Source organism: Pteropus medius, unplaced genomic scaffold, assembly GCF_902729225.1.
Source record: "Pteropus medius unplaced genomic scaffold, Ma_sr-lr_union100, whole genome shotgun sequence".
NCBI classification, from domain to species: Eukaryota; Metazoa; Chordata; class Mammalia; order Chiroptera; family Pteropodidae; genus Pteropus; species Pteropus medius.
Window position 1 is genome coordinate 10,149,305 of NW_024347788.1, and position 18,747 is coordinate 10,168,051.

Sequence of the window (18,747 nt, forward strand, 5' to 3'; positions counted from 1 at the left end):
GTCCCCGGCTTTTCGGGGCGGGGGGGGGGCAGGAACTGTTTTATTTGCCCCTGTAGTGCCAGCGCCCAGCACAGTGCCTCGTGTCCACGCACACTCAGTGAAGGACGGCTGAATAAATGCGTATGTTAATAAAACGGATGAAGGAGCGATTGGAGGGTTAGCAGGCCCTCCAGAAACTCACTCGGAGGGGTCAGAGGACAAGGGCTAAGAGCGGCAGGCGGAAGACGGACGCATATTTACAAACGACAATAACTAACGCTCTGTGCTACGAGGAGATGGGGGTGCAGAGGCAGCTGGAGGCCCGGCAGAGTGTAAAGGGTAGAGGAAGCCTTCCCCGAGGAGGCGACAAGAAACCAGAGTGTAAGAAGGTGCTGGAAGAGCCAGCTGGAGAGTTGCATGCGACAGACCTGAAGTCAGGGCGGCTAAGAGCTCCTCAGGCAGGACAGGAAGGGCAGTGTGGCTGGAGCCACAGAGTGAGGGAGGGAAGGCACCAGACGGGACCAGCGAAGGGAGAGGCTGGGTCCAAAGTCCGTGGAGGATTTTAGGTTGGAGACCGCCTCTCACTGTCGTGTGGGAAATGGACTGGGAAAGGGGCGACAGGGGGTGCTGGGAGAAGAGCCAGGATCCCGCAGAGAGGCGCTAGGGGCCGGGGTGGTGGGAGAGGCATTTAGGAGGTACAGGTGACAAGCCTGGGTGCTGGGAGGGAGAGGCTGGGCGGCTGCCAGAACAGAGTTTTAGAGGCTGTGGCTTCCCCTGGGTGGCCCAAGGCACTTCTCATCCCTAATGGTGGTTCCTGGAAGCAGATGCCACAGTTACCAGATCCCTGAGTGACACCCCATCTCATCCTCCACGCTAGGCAAATGCTTTTCCAGAGGAACTGTCGTGGGTTTTTAGCATGTCACAGTTGAGCAGGGAAACAGAATCAGACAATATAAAATGCAGATCACAGTGCTGCTAACGAGGGCACTAAGACTTGAGAGGTGAAAAAGTGACAAGGGACAACACTCTAGAGGAGAAGGGGTCTGTTATTTAGAGAAGCATAGACCACCACACCTGGGGGCAGGTCCTTTTGTATGAATTACTGCCAGTGACAAGACAGGTATACATTCACTACAGACGACAACCCTTTGAAGAGGGCGGTGTTGTCTCCTATTACAGAGACCCAAATAGTGTAAAGGACTTGCCCAAGGGCTCAGCTAGCAAGTGGCAGACTTGGGGTTCAGCCCCAGGTCTGCTTGACCCTGGATGCTGAGATCTTTCCATCTCTAACTTCACTGAAACATTCTGTCACCTGACCCTTCCCTTTCAGCCAGAATGCCTTCCTGGCTGACCACACCCACCTGGGCCTGTCCAGACTGTATATCCAGTAATAAACTGCAAACCCCTTGAAGGGCACATCTTTTTATGTGTATGGGGATATTCTGTAGTTTGTGGATCTGAATACATGTGCTAAATTGACTGAATAGGTCAAAAGTTGGTAAATGAAGCTAACAGAAATGTCTACATGGAGCAAGTAATGGCATAGTTAACTGTTCCTGTTTTTATTAATTTTTTTCTTACTATAATATAAATTTCAAGTTCATCCAATATATACTAATCTTATGAAATTCGTACGCTTCTTTTCGGGCACATGTTAAAATCATCTGTATCCACATGCAGAAAGCATTCTGCAAAACGGAAGACTGGAATCTGCCTTCATGAATAAGTTTGAAGTGAATCTTTCAATTACAAAAATCGATTTGAAGACATGTGATAGATATCTCCTTGCATAATATTTTCTTCAGACTTTTTCTCTTTTATGAGACTTAACCGTATGACAAACTCAAAGACTTAGGCAATGCGACAGTTGAAAGGGAACTTAAAGATAATTCAGTCCAATTCCTTTATTTTGCAGTTTACACCTGTGTCAGAAGACTGGCATTAGCTTCGTCACAGACCTGCTCGGGAGGGTGTGTGGAGGGCGTGGAGCACAGGGCAGCACCTGGTAGGTGCTCATCAAACGGTGGCCACTCCAGAAGCAACAGTTTACGGAAGCCCGCTCCAGCCATAGGTGCTTTTAAACATAACCTATGAAAATAACTGAATTTTTAAAGAACACTTGGAAAATACGGAAAGGTATGCATTAAAAAATCTCCGACCAGTACTGTGAATAAAACCTCCCCCAAACAAAAGAGAAGCGTAAACTGTATTTCTCCTCGAAGAGTTTGGAAATAGCGACCTCTGCTGGCCAGTGGAAAACACGAGCTTCCCAGCCAACTTTTCCGAGATGGAGGGTTGTTGAGTCACCAGGCTGGATCCCTGTTCTTGGGACAAAAGCAGGTGTTGCATTGCATGGGACAGAAATTGTCACAAAGGCCACCAGGAGGTAACTGTGATGTTGGCAAAACCAAAGGCCGGCCTTTTCATTTGCTCATCTGCCCAGAAGATTCTTTTTTTTTCCCAAAACCCGTAGTCACATGTAGGCTGAGTGAAGAGATAGAAAAAGATATTCCAGGCAGTGCTATTTGATTAAGAAGGGCGCCGGGTTGTGGCCCAGGGCTGGGCACACTGGGTAGACAGGTAGGCTGCTGGCTGTGCTGTCCAGGTGGGCAAGGCTGCCAGTCGGGCTCTCCGCCTGGGTGGGGCCCCCTGCTGCACCCCAAGATTGGTGAGGCTGGAGACTGGGCGGTGGTGAGGCGGGGTGAGGGGCAGGGGTACTCTCTGGGCTTCCTGGTCGGGCGCGGCTGCAGGCTCTGCTCCACGACGAGTGCAGTGACCGCCACCTGAGCTCCTGTCCTAGGAGAGGCCACAGGCTATGTTCGGCAAACACGCAGGGCTGCCGGCGTGGCTCTGCTGCTGGATGGTGCCCCGCCCTGGGGTCCAGCGCTTCACAGCATCGCTGTTCAGACTCCTTGGTCACGTGGGGCAAGCGGCTACGGTCAACACAGGCAGGGCTGCCTGCCGTCTTGGCTCAAAGCCCGAGCAGGGCTGTAGGTGGGCTGTGCAGCTGCCTGGGCTCTCCGCCAGGCTCCTTGCTGGGTCACCGCTGGAGGCTAAGCTCGGGTGGGGCTTCCAACCTGTCTCTCTGCTGGGGGTGGCCAGAGGATCTCTGCAGCTGCTGGCGTCTGCAGCCAGGCTTCCCAGTGGGGTGGGCCTGGAGGCTAGCTCAGCAGCTGGGCAGGGCTGTGAACCCTCTTCTTAACAGGCAGGCCATAGGATGTGCTTGCTCTGCAGCTACTGGGCATCGCGGGCTGTGCTTCCTGGTGCAGTGGGACTGGAGGAGGCTGTGTGCACCGGCTGGGAGGGGCTGTGAACTTGCTGTGCTGCCCAGCCCGGTTGTAGGGAGAGCTCCTGTGCTCTGGGCGTCTGTGACTACGCTTCCTGGTGGAGCAGGACACAGATGGGAAGCCGGCGGCTAGGATCTCTGCCCGGACACTGCTGTGGACAGGAAAACAATCCACAAGGTCTGAGTGCCGCTTACTTTGAGCCCCGCCTCCACTGGTCCATCTCCAGTGGTCCTCGGTGCTCGAGCCCCAAAGATTCCTCTATAAATGTTTTGAAAGTCATAGAATTCTGTCATGTCTGGTTATATATATTTACATATTATATAGATATAAATATACTTGTATGTTTTATTCACCTATAAATATATATTCATCGATATGTTAATAAATATTTAGTTTTAAATAACATTCACCCTAATGTGCTTCAGAGAATACTCCACTTAAAGTCATACGCATGAAAAACGTTTCTAAGAGTCATAGGATTTTGTTCTATCAGTGAGTATTTCAGCAAAAAGAATGTGTTCACTACAATGTGTTGCTTTTAATATACTCTGGAGCGACATGTATTTACAACATATTTCTAAGGATGGTAATTATACAGGTAAATAAGGACAGTGTTATTTTGGTGAATGAATGTCCTCAAAACGCTCTGCTTCATTTAATGCACTCTGTAAAGCACACGAGTAAAAGAAATTTCTGAGAATGGTTTGTGAACAAATAAATGTTAGCTGAGTAAATTAAAGTTTAAATCACACCGTGTAACATTTGGAGCACTCCCTTAAGGCTCACGTATTAAAAATATTTCCAAGAATGTTATTTGATTACGTATGTATATTGGTTTTCATTGAACTAATGGGTTAACCATACAGTGGTTCACAAGGAAACATTATGAAATATCACATGTGTGAAGGTTTTTTTAAGAGTTGTAACATTTTATTGGCTCCTAGTAATATTATTTCGCGGAAAATGTCTTCCCTACAGCGTGCTACATTTAATACACTTTGTAAGGTCACATATAGAAAAGAGAATTCTGAGAGCACTAGCAGTATGTGTCAATAAGTGCCATATTTTTTCAGTGAATAGGTGTGTTCCCCCCACTAGGCTGCATTTAAAACACTCTGTAAAAGCACATGCATCAAGGATGTTGCCAAGATTGCTATCTGAATATGTGAATGAGTATAGTGTTATTTCATTTTAAGAATGTGTATGCCAGGTTGAGGTGCACTGAATACATTTTGTAAAGTAACACGTCTAAAATATATTTCTAAAGGATGTAGAATGTCGTTGCATCCAGGTACTGTTATTTCATGAAAGAATGTGTTCACTACAACGGACCATGTTTATTTTAGTGCACACTTTTAAAGGCACTTACGTAAAAGATATTTCTGAGAATGACAGTTGTACATGTAAATAGTGCTACATTATTACAATGAATCAATGTGTTTACCGGACAGTGCTGTGGTAGAAACAATCTCTAAAGGTGCACATATAAGAATGTTCTGTAGAATGGTAGTAAATGATCTGAATAAATAAAATGTTGTTTAATTAGAACGTGGTCCCCACACTGTGGTGTACATTGCATACTATGCATTGTCACATGAGCAAATGTATTTCCAAATGGTATGGAATTCCATTGCTTCTGGGTAATGTTATTTCAGTGAAAGATTCTGTTTACTACAGTGTTGCATCTAATGGCTCATGCGTAGACATTTCTAAAATGCTGGTTTTACGTACCAGTACACTGTTATTCCAATGAGAGTATACTCACAACACTGGACTGCTTTAAAAAAATTAAAAACGCTTTAAAAAGTCATGTGTACAAAATATATTTCTAAGAATAAGAGTTTTATATGTTAACAACTGCAGGGTTCCAGGAACGAATGTGTCCTTCCCCAAAGGCCCATGAGTCACAGGTATATTTCTAAGAATGGCAGCTGAAGATCTGAATCCACACAGACTTATTTCAGAGAACAAATGTGTTCAGCACATTATGCTGTGATTACTACACTTCGAAAAGACTTATGTATAAAAGATGTTTCTAAGAATGTTAATTATATATGTAAATATTTGTGTGTATATATATGTGCGTGTGTATAGATATGTGAATGACTGCAGTTACTTCATTGGAAAAAATGTGTTTGCCAATGAGTGGCGCACAGAATACACTATGGAGTGTCACGCGTATCAAAGATGTTTCTGTGGGTAATAAAACTGCATCGTATCCAGCTAATGTCACTTCGCCAAACTGTGCTGCATTTAATACTATATGTAAAGACACGAGTATGAAAAATGTTTCTAAGAATGTTACTTGTATTTTCACGGATGGAATGCATTCATCATACTATGATACACAGAATCCACTATGTAAAGTTATATGGCTAGAAGATATTTCTAAGAATAACAGAATTTAATTGGAGTTGGGTTGTGTTATTTCAGTGAATAATGTGATCACTACATACCTCGATTTAATACTCTCTCTAGGTGCACATATATAAAAAGTCCTTCTCAAAATGCCAGTCGTATCTATAAATAAGCGCAGTGTTATTTCATCGAATCTATTCTGCATACTGTGGTGCATGTAATAAACTGTATAATGTCACATGTATAAAAATACTTCCATGAATGTTAGAACTCCACTGGATTCAGGTACTGCTATTCAATAAAAGAATGTGTTCACCAAGTGTACTGCCTTTAATAAAATATGAAAGATATTGCCATAATTATGAGTATTGAAACTACGGAATGTCATCTATATTCACCACTAAATAAAAAGTAATGCTCCTAGTCCGTTGTGGAAAGGTAGTTTTCAGCTTGTCTACAATTTTCTCCAGATTCAGACAGGGGGAGACCACGTTCCAGACCTGCACTTGGGGGCAGAGCCTGTCCCACAGGCCCCAGCACCGCCTCATCACTTTCAATTATGAGGAAGCAATGTTCCATGCCAGCATGCCATTTCCATGTCTCAGAAAACACACAGAATGAAGACGAGAAACCCTGATTTACACATTCCCTTAGTTTTTCCCCTTAACTAGCTCAACATTTGTCCATAACTACCCTTATGGCAATTCCTTAAACATGGATCTACATGTCTAAGCATTTGAGATGTCCGTGAAATATGAGTTAACCGATAGTCATCGGCAGCAATTCAGCACCAACAGCACTCCCCAATACGGTGGTGCAGTGAAGGAGAAAGTTTTATTCAGCGCACAGCTCCATCTTCATACAGCACGGCTGCAGGACAGCACGGCTGGGAGCCAGCCCTTCTGTGAGGTCCCTCTCTGGCACAGCTCTGCTCTGGTCACCACCACCCTGCTCTGGTCTGCACCTCTCTGGTCCCATGAAACGTCTTCGGTGGTTCAGCTCCAACTGGAAAAACACAGCCTTCAATGAAAGGAAAAGTGCACTTCCCAAGCCAGCTAGGAACTGACTTATATAGCGAGAAAGGCCCGCCCCGGTCCCTGATTGGCCTGTCCTCATGCAAATAAGGACTCCAAATTCTCTGTTTCAAAGACGAAAGCTTCCAAAACTGACACAAGAAGAAATAAACTATATAAACAAGCTTATATGTATTAAAGAAATAAAAAATAATAAAAAAAAAAACCAAATAGCCTCCCCTAAACAGAAAGCACCAGCTTCAGGGGTTCTCTGGTAAATTCTATCAAGCATTTAAGACAAAAATTATACCAATTCTCTAAAATCTCTTTCAGATGATAGAAACAAAGGTAATTCAGAGGGGATTCTTCCTAAGTGATTCTATGAGACAAGCATTACTTTAATACCCAAACAAGAAAAAGATATTATAAGAAAACTACAGACTAATATACCTCATGAACATAGATGCAAAAATTCTCAACAAAATATTTGCAAATTGAACCCAACGTTTTATAAAGAGAATTATACACCATGACCGAATAGGACTTACCCCAGGTATGCAAGTTCTGGTTCAACATTCAAAAATCATTAAATGTAATAAATCACAACAAACTTTAAAAAGGAAAGTTGCATGATTATATTGATAGACACGGAAAAATATTTAACCTAATTCAATGCCCATTCATGATTTAAAAAACTCAATAAACTAGGAAAAGTTCTGGACTTCCAAAATCTGATAAATATTATCTACAAAAAAACCTATAGCTAACATCACATCTAATGGTAAAAAACTTGGAGGTTTTATGCTAAGATCAGGAACAGGCAAGGATGTCCCCTCTCAAAACTCTTTTACAGCATTATACTAGAATTTCTAGCTAATGCAATGAGACAAGAAAAAAATATGCAGATAAGAGATGAAAAATTAAACTGTCTTTGTTCACAGATAACATGATTATCTATATAAAAATCCAAAAGAACCAACAAAAATTTTTCTGGAACTAATTAACAATTATGGTAAGGTAAGAGAATACAAAGTCAATACACAAAAGTTAGTCACTTTCCTATATGTCAGCAATGGACAACTGAAATTTGAAGGGAAGAAACCCCCAAAATATCCTTCACATTACCACCCCCAAAATGAAGTGCTCAGTATAAAGCGATAAGATATGTGTAAGATATATATGAGGAAAACTAAAAAAAAAATCTGATAAATAAAGAATAACTAGATAAATGGAGAAATATTTCATGTTCATGCACAGGAAGGCTCTGTACTGTCAAGATGTCAGTTCTTCCCAACTTGAGCCTGTCTACAGTCAAAGCGATCCCAATAAAAATTCTAGCAAGTTATTTCGTGGACACTGAGAACCTAATTCCAAAGCTTACGTGAGAAGCAAAAAACACAACAGTCATCACAATATTGAAGGAGAATGACAAAGGTAAAGCACGGACATCACCCAACGTTAAGGCTTACTAGAAGCCACAAGAACCAAGTCAGTGAAGGTGTCAGTCAAAGAAGAGACAGACACATAAACAGAACAGAGAAGCCCAAACTAAACCCACATAAATATAGTCAACTGATTTCTGACAAAGAATCAAAGACAATAAAATGGAACCAAGACAATCATTTCAACAAATGCTGCTGGAACAACACACACACACACACACACACACACAGAATTTAGTCACAGACCTCACAGTTTTCGCAAAGAGTAACCCCAAATAGATTACAGTCCTAACTGTAAAATGCAAAAAGTGAACTGTGAAAATACTGTAACATAACAAAAACCCTAAATAACCATGGGCATGACATTAACTGTTTTAGGTAGAACACCAAAAGCATGATTTAAGAAATAATTAATAAGCTAGGTTTTAATACAAAAAAAATTGATCTATAAAAAACAATGTAAGAGGATGAGGAGAGAAGCCACAGACTGGGAAAAATATTTGCAATAGACACATGGGATAAAGGATTGCCATCCAAAATATACGAAGAATACTGAAAATTCAACAATAAGGAAACATACGATCCAGTTAATAAATGGGCTAAAGACCTAACAGACACCTCACCGAAGATAAACAAGTGGCAAAAAGCATATAAAGTGATGCTCCACATCACAGGTCATCAGGGATATGCAAATTAAAACCATGAGGTGTCGCCACACACCTATCAGTGTGGCCATGATCTGGAATACTAACAATACTGCATCATGGTGAGAACAGGAATCAACAGGAATTGTCATTCATTGTTGCAAAAGTGCCAAACGGTACAGCCACTTTGGAAGACAGTTTGGCAGTTTCTTACAAAGCTGAATATACTTCTACCTTATGATCCAGCACCCACACCCCTTGGTATATACCCAAAGTAGTTGAAAACATGTCCACACAAAACCTTGCTTGCAGATGTTTCTAGTTTATTTACAATTTCCAAAACGTGGAAGCAACTTTTTAGGTAGAACTAAGATGTTCTTCAGTATTTGAATGGATACATAAAATGTGGTCCATCCAGACAATGGAATATCATTCATTGCTAAAAGAAATGAGCTATGAAGCCATGAAAAGACAGGGAGAACCTTAAATTCATATTAAAGAAGACAATCTGTAAAGGCTACATACTGTGCGATTTTAGCTCTATGACATTCTGGACAGGGCGAAACTATGGAGACAGTAAAAACATCAGTAGTTTCCAGAGGTTGAGGGTGGGGGTGGGGGTAAACAGGTAAAGCACAGAAGGTTTTTAGGGCAGTGAAAATACTCTGTATGACAGTATATAATGGATAATGGATACAAGTCATTAGACATTTGTCCTAAACCATCAAATGCGCAATGCCAAGAGAGAATCCTAACGTGGTGATATCGGTGTAAGTTCATTAGTTATAAGACATGCACCACGCTGGTGAGGGGTGCCGATGTTGGAGCAGGCTCTGCGTGTGTGCGGGCAGAGGACATGTGGACACTCTCTTCCTCTCAATTATCTATGAACCAAGACTATTCCGAGAAAAAGAAAGTTTTAAAAAAAAGATGTTTTTAAGAACACTAGTCGTATATGAGAATAGAGTGTTATTTCATTGAAAGAATGTATACATTACATTGTGCTGCATGGACTACACTATGTAATGTCATGTGACTAAATGATATTTCTTCAGGTGACAGAATTTTGTCACCCTAGTACAGTAGTCCTCCACTCCCCGTATCTGAGGGTATATAGTCCAAGAACCCCGGTGGATGCCTCAAACTACGGAGAGTATCAAACCTTACACACACGACGAAGATACACTGTACACACACCTTTCCACTCACAGGAAGCATTATACAGCTTCTCTCTAGCACTCTGAAATTGCCAGCAACATTATTACTCTTGCACTTTGGGGCCATTTTTAAGTACAATCAGTGTGATTTGGACACAAGCACTGCGATACCACGACAGTAGATCTGATCACCGAGGAGGCTACTAAGTGACTAACGTCCAGTGTAAAAACCCTGGACCAAGGGACGAGTCATGTTCCAGGCAGGACGGAGAGGGACAGTGCCAGATCTCATCACGCTACTCAGAACAGCTCACAATTTAAAGCACATGAATTGTTTATTTCTGGAATTTTGCCTTTAATGTTTTCAGACCGCAGTTGACCATGGGGAACTGAAATCTGGGAAACCAAAGTCACAGATAACGAGGGATTGCTGTGCGTCATTTCAGCGAAGGGGTTTGTTGACATGGTGCTACTCGGTCTACTCAGTCGAGGCTTGGTTATAGATGTTTCTAAAAACAGGAGCTTTACTTGTAAACATGCACACGTGTCCACTAAGTAAATGGATATGTTCATAAAACTCTGCTGCATTGCATGAACTCTTTGAAAGCACATGTAAAAGAGCCGTTTCTAAAAATTCTAGTTGTGTGTGTTAATGTGCACAGTGCGATGCAGGTACAATACGCAGACACACGTTTCTGGGAATGGCAGTTGTGTCCGTGAGTAAGACCGGTGTGACTTTTAGTGTACGAATGTGTTTGGTACACGATGTTCTCTTTGATGACTCGTAAGGCCTGTCCATGGCTGGCCCTTCTCCACATGGGTAAGAACAGTGACGTTTCAGTGTGCGAGGGAGTTCACCGCCCTCCTCAGTGCATTAAAATTCCCTTAGAGGCGTCTGTGCAAGACACGTTTCTAAGAGCAATAGGGTTAGGCTGCCTTCTTGTGAGGGAGTGTGTTCACACAGCGCGCCACATGTGAGAGACTCTGTAAAGTCACACGTATTAAGGTGTTTTACAGAATGCTAGCTACATATGTAAATAAGTGCCGTTATTATGAATGAGTAGCATTATTATGAATGAGTACTATTATTAAAAGAAAGTAAAATCTCAAGCAAGGTGCGTGGAACATACTAAATGTAAAGGTACACGTGTGAAAGATGCTTCTGAGAGTAACGGAACCTCAGCGCGTGTGGGTAGTGACATCTCCGGGAAAGAACACGTCGCCACACGTGTTTCATTTAGTTCACTCTTTGCAGACACCATTATAAAGTTGATCTAAGAAAGCTAGCTTTATATGTGATCGATAACGTTGTTTCTTTAAGAGTAAAGCTCAGGACCAAGACATGTTTCTAAGGAAGGTAGCTGGGTACATGAAGAGAGGAAATGTTATTTCAGTGGATGAATGTGTTTACCGCACTGTGTTGCATTCAATAGCCTTGGTAAAAGCACATGTAGAAAGATGTTTGGGCTGGTTGTTGTACATGAATAAACAGTGTCACTGAATTGAAAGAATATGATCAAAATTCTTTTGCATGGAATATGCTGGGTTTTATCACAGAAATTAGCATTTGTTGTAACCAGATCGCTTTATTTCTGTGAAAAAAAAATCTGCTCACAACATGGCCTGGTTTACTACGCTCTGTAAGTGCCCAGCTATAGAAGATGTTTATAAGAATGCTCGTTGTATATGTGAATATGTGTAGTATTAATTCATTAAGGATCCATTCACCATACATGGAATAAACTATGCATGTCACATGCATAAAATACGTTTCTACGGTGACAGAATTTGGATGCATCTGGGTAGCATGATTTCGGTGTATTAGTATGTCTATCACATGTGCTCTGTTTAATAAAATCTGTACAGACCCACGTACAGATGTTTCTAGGAATGTTAGTTATATATTTCAATAAGTGCAGTGTTATTTTCAGTGAATGAATCTTTCACCATACTGTGCTGCATTTAAAAAATCCGTAAAGGCACGTATACAAAAACCGGTCCCCCAAAATGGGTATTTGTAAGACTAGCAGTTGTACAGTGTTGTTTCAGAGAATGAAAATGTTTATCCAACTCTACTGCATTATTTTACTACCTTTTGTGACAGCAAAAATAATATTTCTAATGAGGCTAGTTGTATATGTAAAGGCACAGCAATAAATAATATTTCTAATGAGGCTAGTTGTATATGTAAATATGTTCAATTTATTTTATTAAAGGTATGTGCACCACCCTGTGGTGCATGGAACGCGCTGTGTATATCACATGTATAAAATATGTCCATGGTGATAGAATTTTGATGCATTTGAATAGTGTGATTTCAGCGTATTAGTATGTCTATCACGTGTGCTATGTTCAATAAAAATCTGGAAAGATCCATGTACAGAACACGTTTCTGAGAATGCTGGTTGCGTACGTGAATAAGTGCTGGGTTATTTTCAGTGAACAAAAGCTTTTAGCACACTGTGCTGCATTTAAAAAACTCCATAAGGGCACACAGACAAAAACTGTTCCTAAAAATTGTAGTCGCAGACACAAGTACACAAGTACAGTCTTATGTCGGTGAAGAAATGTGTTCGCCCTGTTGCTGCACTGAATGCATCTTCAAAGCACATAATTAAACACGTTTGCAATAATACTAATTGAATATAGGAATAAGCGCTGTCTTAGTTAATTAAAATAATGCGATATCCACATGGTGGTGCATGGAACACACTATGCGACCCATTAATAAGTGCAACGTTATTTCGGTGAATGAATATGTGTATCATTATGCTGCATTTCATACCCTTAGTAAAGGCACAGGTATAAAAGATACTTCTAGGAATACTAGTTGTATATGTGTTACTTTGAAAGAATGGGTTCACTACTGTGGTGTATGGAATACAGTATAAGAGTAATAAAATCTTGTTTTGTACAGGTAAGTATTTTAGTGAAATGTGTTCAATGCAGGAGCTGAATACTCTATTTTCCCGCTCTGTGAATTCGTATCAGGTTTTCTCCCCTGAAACAATTCTGAATCAGTAAAAAATATTATAGCATGCTATGACTGCTAATTAAAACCTTCAACGAGTGTTCATCTTTGTAAAATTAGTCTGGCTAAATAGTATGTGATAAACTAATAAATAAAACACATGGGAACAGTCTACGCAATCTTATATCTTGTACCTATTGGTTAAAATAAAAATGCTTTGGGAGAAGCCATATCGAATGAGAAAATACACTACGCTGAGGTCAGATCATCTTGTCGTTAACAGATTGTAAATGTCATGCACTTGATCGTGGTGGGATGATACTGTGAAGCAAGCGAGCATGGTTAGAAAACATCTCCTACGACATAGCCTGGCAAAAGGTAACGATGCATGTTATTGAAAGGCAGCTCCCCTGGATTACAACCGAGAGAAAGTGAGGTAAAAAGTATGCTAGAAGGATGTAAAATTTTAACAAGAGATATGCTTTCTCACTTTGAAAATAAAGTAGCAATGCAAAGAAATGAGTATGCTGAATAAGAAATAAAAGTATCAATTATTATGGAAAGAGGCAAAAACAAAAAGGAAGAATATTAGAAATACCCATATGTCGCCTTTCAAATAGAGGTAACAGAATTAAACCGAGTGCCTTGGATTTTCTTTCGAGAACCAGAGACAATCTCTTTCCCATAAACTCATCTGATTTAGAAAAATGAGCCAGCCACTCTCTCGCCTATTAAATATTCTAGCGATTTAAGTCTTGTAGATATTTCAGTGTTGACGGTTTCAAGCAGCATGCAATAGTTAATTTTTAAAAAGCACCATTTTTTGATCTTCTAAACCTTATTCATGAACTTTCCTACTGTAATCACATGACAAATTAGGAAGTCCCATTGATCTTATTTTATTTTTTGACATATTGATTAGCAGGAGTCTAGCAAAGAACATTTTAGTAAGTCGAAAGTAAAAACTTTTTGTTCATTACTGGTTCAATGTCAAAGGTGGTTAAATTCTCCTTTGAAAATAAGATTAGCTAAAAAGAGTATATCCAGATATTATTGATAAATTAGCTTCTTTAAAGCCAAGAAAGTTAAAGGATAATAAATTCTGTTTGAGGTATAAGTAAAATATTGAAATTAAACCAATGCTGTGGGTTTTCATATCCTTTTCCATTTTCAATAGTTTTAAATTAAAGTTGTAGAAAAATTAAGAACACAAATGAGAGAAAGAAGGGTTTGGGGCGCAATCTTCTTCCTTGGCCTCGGGCTGGGACGCCGCTCCATAGGCGACCGGCAGGTCCCTCGTTTTTTGATACAAATTTCTCTACCGTATATGTGTGTCCCTCTACAGGAAACCATGCTGTGATTTCTCCCAAGAAACAATTCTGAATCCTTAAAAAAATAATACAGGATGCTACGAATTCGACGCTTAAAACACCCATAAGAGGATCCTGCTGCGAATTCTTGCAAAAATTCTGTGTGAGAAGGGGCTGGGGAGGGCAGAGCGGTGAAGGGGACCCGCGTTTGGTGATGGATGTCAGCTAGACTCACGAGGCCGTGTGCACAGGGACGGACTTCTAATGCTGTCCACCAGGAACAGATGTAATCTCGGACAACCATCGACCACAAAATCGATAAGTGAAATCATCACATGAGAAAGTAAGGGACGAGGCACAAGGAAACTTTCGAGAAAACGGAAGGTGCTATACTCACCGTTTAGGAAAGCATCTGGGGAAGGCAGGGGAAGCCCCCTCCTCGGCCGTCAGAGCCCGCCTCCTCCGGGGGTCCCCGCTCCAGGTCGCGCCGAAGCCGGAGCAGCACCTCATCCTCGCGGGGAAGCGGACCTGGGTCCCCGCGCGGGTGCGGCGCCGACCCGCAACCACGCGTGCGCCGGGGGTGCAGCAGGGCGGGCCGAGCGCCCCCGGTGGCCGAAGGGCGCAGCGCAGGGACGCGGCCCGGGTCTGGGGATCGCTTCGGCTGTTGCTGGGAGCAACGCACGGAATCGGTTTCCCAGGCTGTCCCGCATCCATTTCAGAACCTTTAAACATCCGCCAAGGATTCCCGCCGTCCGGTTTCCGCCGATCCCCGGCCGTGGGGTCCCCCCGCGCCCCGAGTCGCCGGCGCCGCCCGAAGCGAGGACCCTCCTGGCACCTGCGCGTCCCCCGGGCGCCCTGGCCCTGCGGCTCCGGCGAAGCTGGGCGCGGCGGCCGCGGCGGTGGCCCCGTGGGGCTTCGGTCCCCGCCCGCGTGGACGCAGGCGCGTCGCCTCCCGCTCCCGGTCCTGGAAGCGCGTGGCCAGGGCCCCGGCCCCAAGGACAACCGCGAACCGCGTGGCTTTCCCGGCGGCGGGGTCCGGAGCCCCCGGGAGCCGCTGGGAGCCGCGGCCCAGGGCTGAGGACACTCGCAGGGCCGCCTGGCTCCTGGGGACACGCCTCGGCGTGCCAAGCCCCCGCCTCGCCGTGGGGCCTCGGCCCCCACAGCGCCCCCGTCCCCGCGTGGAAACGACATTTCGCCTTCGGTCCTGCGGGCCCCACGCCCCGCGGATGTAAGGCTGCAGGGGCAGCCGCGCCTTCTCCGAACCTCGGTGTCCCCACCTGCGGAACGGGGCCGGGCGCTCAGGGGTTTGATGAGCGTGGAGGGAGAAGGGATGGATGGGAGCCACCGCGCGGGGCGAGCGCGGCCCGCCCTTTGGGGCTCAAGGCGATGCCAGGCAGGTAGGGACCGCGGTTGCTCTTGGGCGCCCTCTGCCCATCTCGCCCTCGTGCCCCACCCCCATCGGGGGCTCCCCCTGCAGGGAGGATGGCGAGGGTCCAGCTCCGCTCCTGCAGGGGTTTGGCTCGTCCTGGACGGTTTTCTTAGGTTCCTCTGGGGCCAGGAGGAAGGGAAGCTTAACATAGCAGGCTCTGACTCTTGACTCTCGGGGTGGTCCACCCTACACCCCAGAACTCGCAGAGGGCGGGTCCTGGGGCTGCTGGGGAGGTAGGACAGGCAACAGAGGCCCTGGTCCAGCAGAGCTCTTGGAAGAGAATACTCCAGTATCCGCCCGCTCCGCACCCTGCCTGCATGGACTCGGGGGTTCTGGGCGGGGCCCGCAGGGAGTGATCTTGGGAGCCTAGACTTCTAGATCCACTGGCTATAGACTACCCTGCTGGGTGATGACGGGTGGGTGGGGTGGGGGAGCAAGGGGAGGGGCCACGGCTTGAGCACACATACCGGGGTGCTCATGGCTTCTGGGCAGTACCTCTCCTGGGGGGCAGAGGAATGGAGTGGCCAGGGGACACTCGAGGGGACATCCCCTCCCCTACCGCATTTTTCTTGCTATCAACCCAGTCATGGCTGGGCTGGCCATGGAGATGTAGCTCCCTGAGCCAGCAAGAAAGGGGCAAAGACCAGGCCCACCCCCTGCAGGAAAAGTCACCTCTGAGGATCCCCAAGGTAATGGAATCAGGGGCTAGGAGGGCAGCAGGAAGCAGACGGTTCTTGGCTCTGCTGCTGGCTGCCCGAGTCTTTGGACCTGTCCCCATCCTTCTCATCTGCATCCTGGACCAAGGCCCCCCAGTTAAGGAACAGTGGTCTTAGTGGCAGGGACACACCTGCGCAAGGCTCCATGCCCCCTGCAGCCCAAGTAGGTCAAAGGACCTTACTGAGGACCAGCTGTGTGCCAGGCCAGGGGACTAGGGTGAAGAGGGCATGGTCCCAGATTTGAGCAGCCCTCGTACATGGGGCACCCTCCCAGTGAAACCAGTGGAATCATGATGGCCGTGCTGCACCTGGGGTGGGCACAGCGGAGGGATTGCCTGGGCACTGACCTTCATGCACGCGTGTACCTTCCCTGCTCCCCTCACGTGTCTATGCTGTGACCTCCCACCTCGCCTCCTAGGGCAAGCAGACGGCTGGCAGGGGAGAGGGTAAAGGCAGGAAAAGCTTTAACTGAGAGTGAACTACTTCCCCACTCCCCCTGAGACCCTTGCTCAGCCCCTCCCACTCTACTCAGCCCGATTTTATGTGTAATATGGGGGCAGACACGCCAAGGGGTATTATGGGGATTGCTGCAGGTATGGGGCCTGGTGCTGCAGGTTGCTGGAGCAAGGCCTGCTAGTGGCAGGGGTCCCTGTGCCCTCTGACCCCTCCCCTCCCAGAACCAACGCCTGTCCCTAGAGGCTCTGAGTTAGAGTCATAGAGAGCAGCACCCCCCTCCCTGCCTGGAGGCAGTGGGTTTCTTGTACAAAGCATATAGTGGGGTCTTGACTTTTTTATCCAATGTGATAATTTATGCCTTTTAATTGGAATATTTAGACCATTTACATTTAATGCGATTACATGTAGTTGGGTGTAAATATATCGGATGACCTCGTTTGCCTATTTGCCTCATTTCTTTGTTGTTCTTGGTTTTCTGTTCCCTGTACACACCTCAAACAGGTGCCACAATCCACCTATTGCCTGCACACACCTGAGGCAGGTGCTGCAATCCACTTTAACCTCTGCACACACTCGAGGCGGTTACCACAGTCCACATCTCGTCCCCTGCATGCATCCAAAGCAGGTACCACAATCCACCTTATCTCCTGCACACGCCTGATGCAGATGCCACAACCCACTTCATCCTCTGCACACATCTGAGACAGGTATTGCCACCCATCGCCCAGGTACAGTCTCTAAAGAGCCTCCAGAAGGCTCCTGAGCCCAGACGTCTTTCTGACCTTCTCTCCAGGGACACCCCTTCCTCTATAGCATCAGCTCCCCCAGGTAAGAAGAGGGAGAGGCACCTGGATGGCAGCTGTGTCTGGGATCTCAGAGGCCACCCCCGGTCTCACCTCCTGCCCATCACTGCCCCCGGTCTGGCCTCGGGGGGAAGTGCCCCATGATCCCCTGGCCCCGATGGGGTCCCAGGGTTTTCTTTATGACCAGCTGAGATATTAGGCAAAGATTTAAGGAAGACTTTGAGATAAAATGGGCATGTTTCTGGAAAAATACAAAATGCCAAGCTTGACCCAAGAAGAAAGAGAAACCTGAAATAGATTGAGAGTCAAAGATCTCGCCTTTCTCAAAATGTTCCCTGAGCCAAGACAGTTGACAGACGAGCTCTACGATGGGACAGATCATTCCTGCCTCATATACATTTTTCTAAAAAATAATACTAGAAGTAAAACAACTTACTCTATTTTAAGAGATGTGTCAGTTTGGTTCTAAATTTGGATAAAGGCAACAAAAGAAAGTATAGGCCCGTTTTCTTTATAAATGCAAATAGAAAAATCTAGAAAAAAAATATAGCTAACCGGATCCAACAGCATGTTTTAAAATACACACTCACCACAATGGCTACTGTTGAAAAGACTGATAATTCCAAATGTTGACAAGAATGAGGAGCAACTGGAACTCTCTCATATGTCGATGGGTGTTTTCGAATAAAATCCGGTGGTTTCTTATAAACATACAATCACCCATGACTCAGAATTCTAAGTTCAAATGTTTACCCGAGAGAAATGAAAATAATTGTCTGCAGAACGAATTGTATGAGACTGTTCATATCCATTTTCCTCATAATATCAAAAACAGGAAACACTCCACGTGCCCATCAGTGGGAGAGTGGGCTGTCAAACCGTGGTACATTCGTGGGAAGGAATACTCCACTCAGCCGCAAAAACAAACGGACTTCCGATTCGCTCAAAGACACGGCGAGTCTCAAAACCCTTAGGTCAACTGAAAGAAGCCAGACCCATGTCTGCCAGAGGATACTGCAGACTTGGGACATTGGGATGAAGTGTCCACTGTGAGTTGTTATCGCCAAGGAGACGACCCAGCCAGGTTGCCCTAAATAGAAAACCAGGGCAAATAAAGGCAAACTCACTGAGTTTGTACACTGAGCTTCTAGTCAACTTTTTACCCGATTGACCAAACAGTAC

The 18,747-nt window shown here is 44.9% G+C and overlaps 1 protein-coding gene across 1 annotated transcript; it reads right to left on the bottom strand.

Annotated features, from left to right (window-relative positions):
- Positions 1-606: 606 nt before the first annotated feature.
- LOC120614436 (collagen alpha-1(I) chain-like) lies at positions 607-15,352 on the bottom strand. Its single transcript, XM_039877333.1, has 2 exons — positions 14,559-15,352; positions 607-3,417 (listed from the first exon to the last, which is right to left on the bottom strand). The coding sequence occupies exons 1-2, from the start codon at positions 15,350-15,352 to the stop codon at positions 3,141-3,143; spliced, it is 1,071 nt and encodes a 356-aa protein (XP_039733267.1). The 3' UTR covers positions 607-3,140.
- Positions 15,353-18,747: the final 3,395 nt, after the last annotated feature.

Excerpts from the sequence above, each read along its gene's own strand:
- LOC120614436 (XM_039877333.1), bottom strand. The coding sequence starts at position 15,352 with ATGTCGTTTCCACGCGGGGACGGGGGCGCTGTGGGGGCCGAGGCCCCA. Across the intron at positions 3,418-14,558 it reads CCCAGATGCTTTCCTAAACG|CAGTGTCCGGGCAGAGATCC; the intron begins GTGAGTATAGCA and ends TCCTGTCCACAG.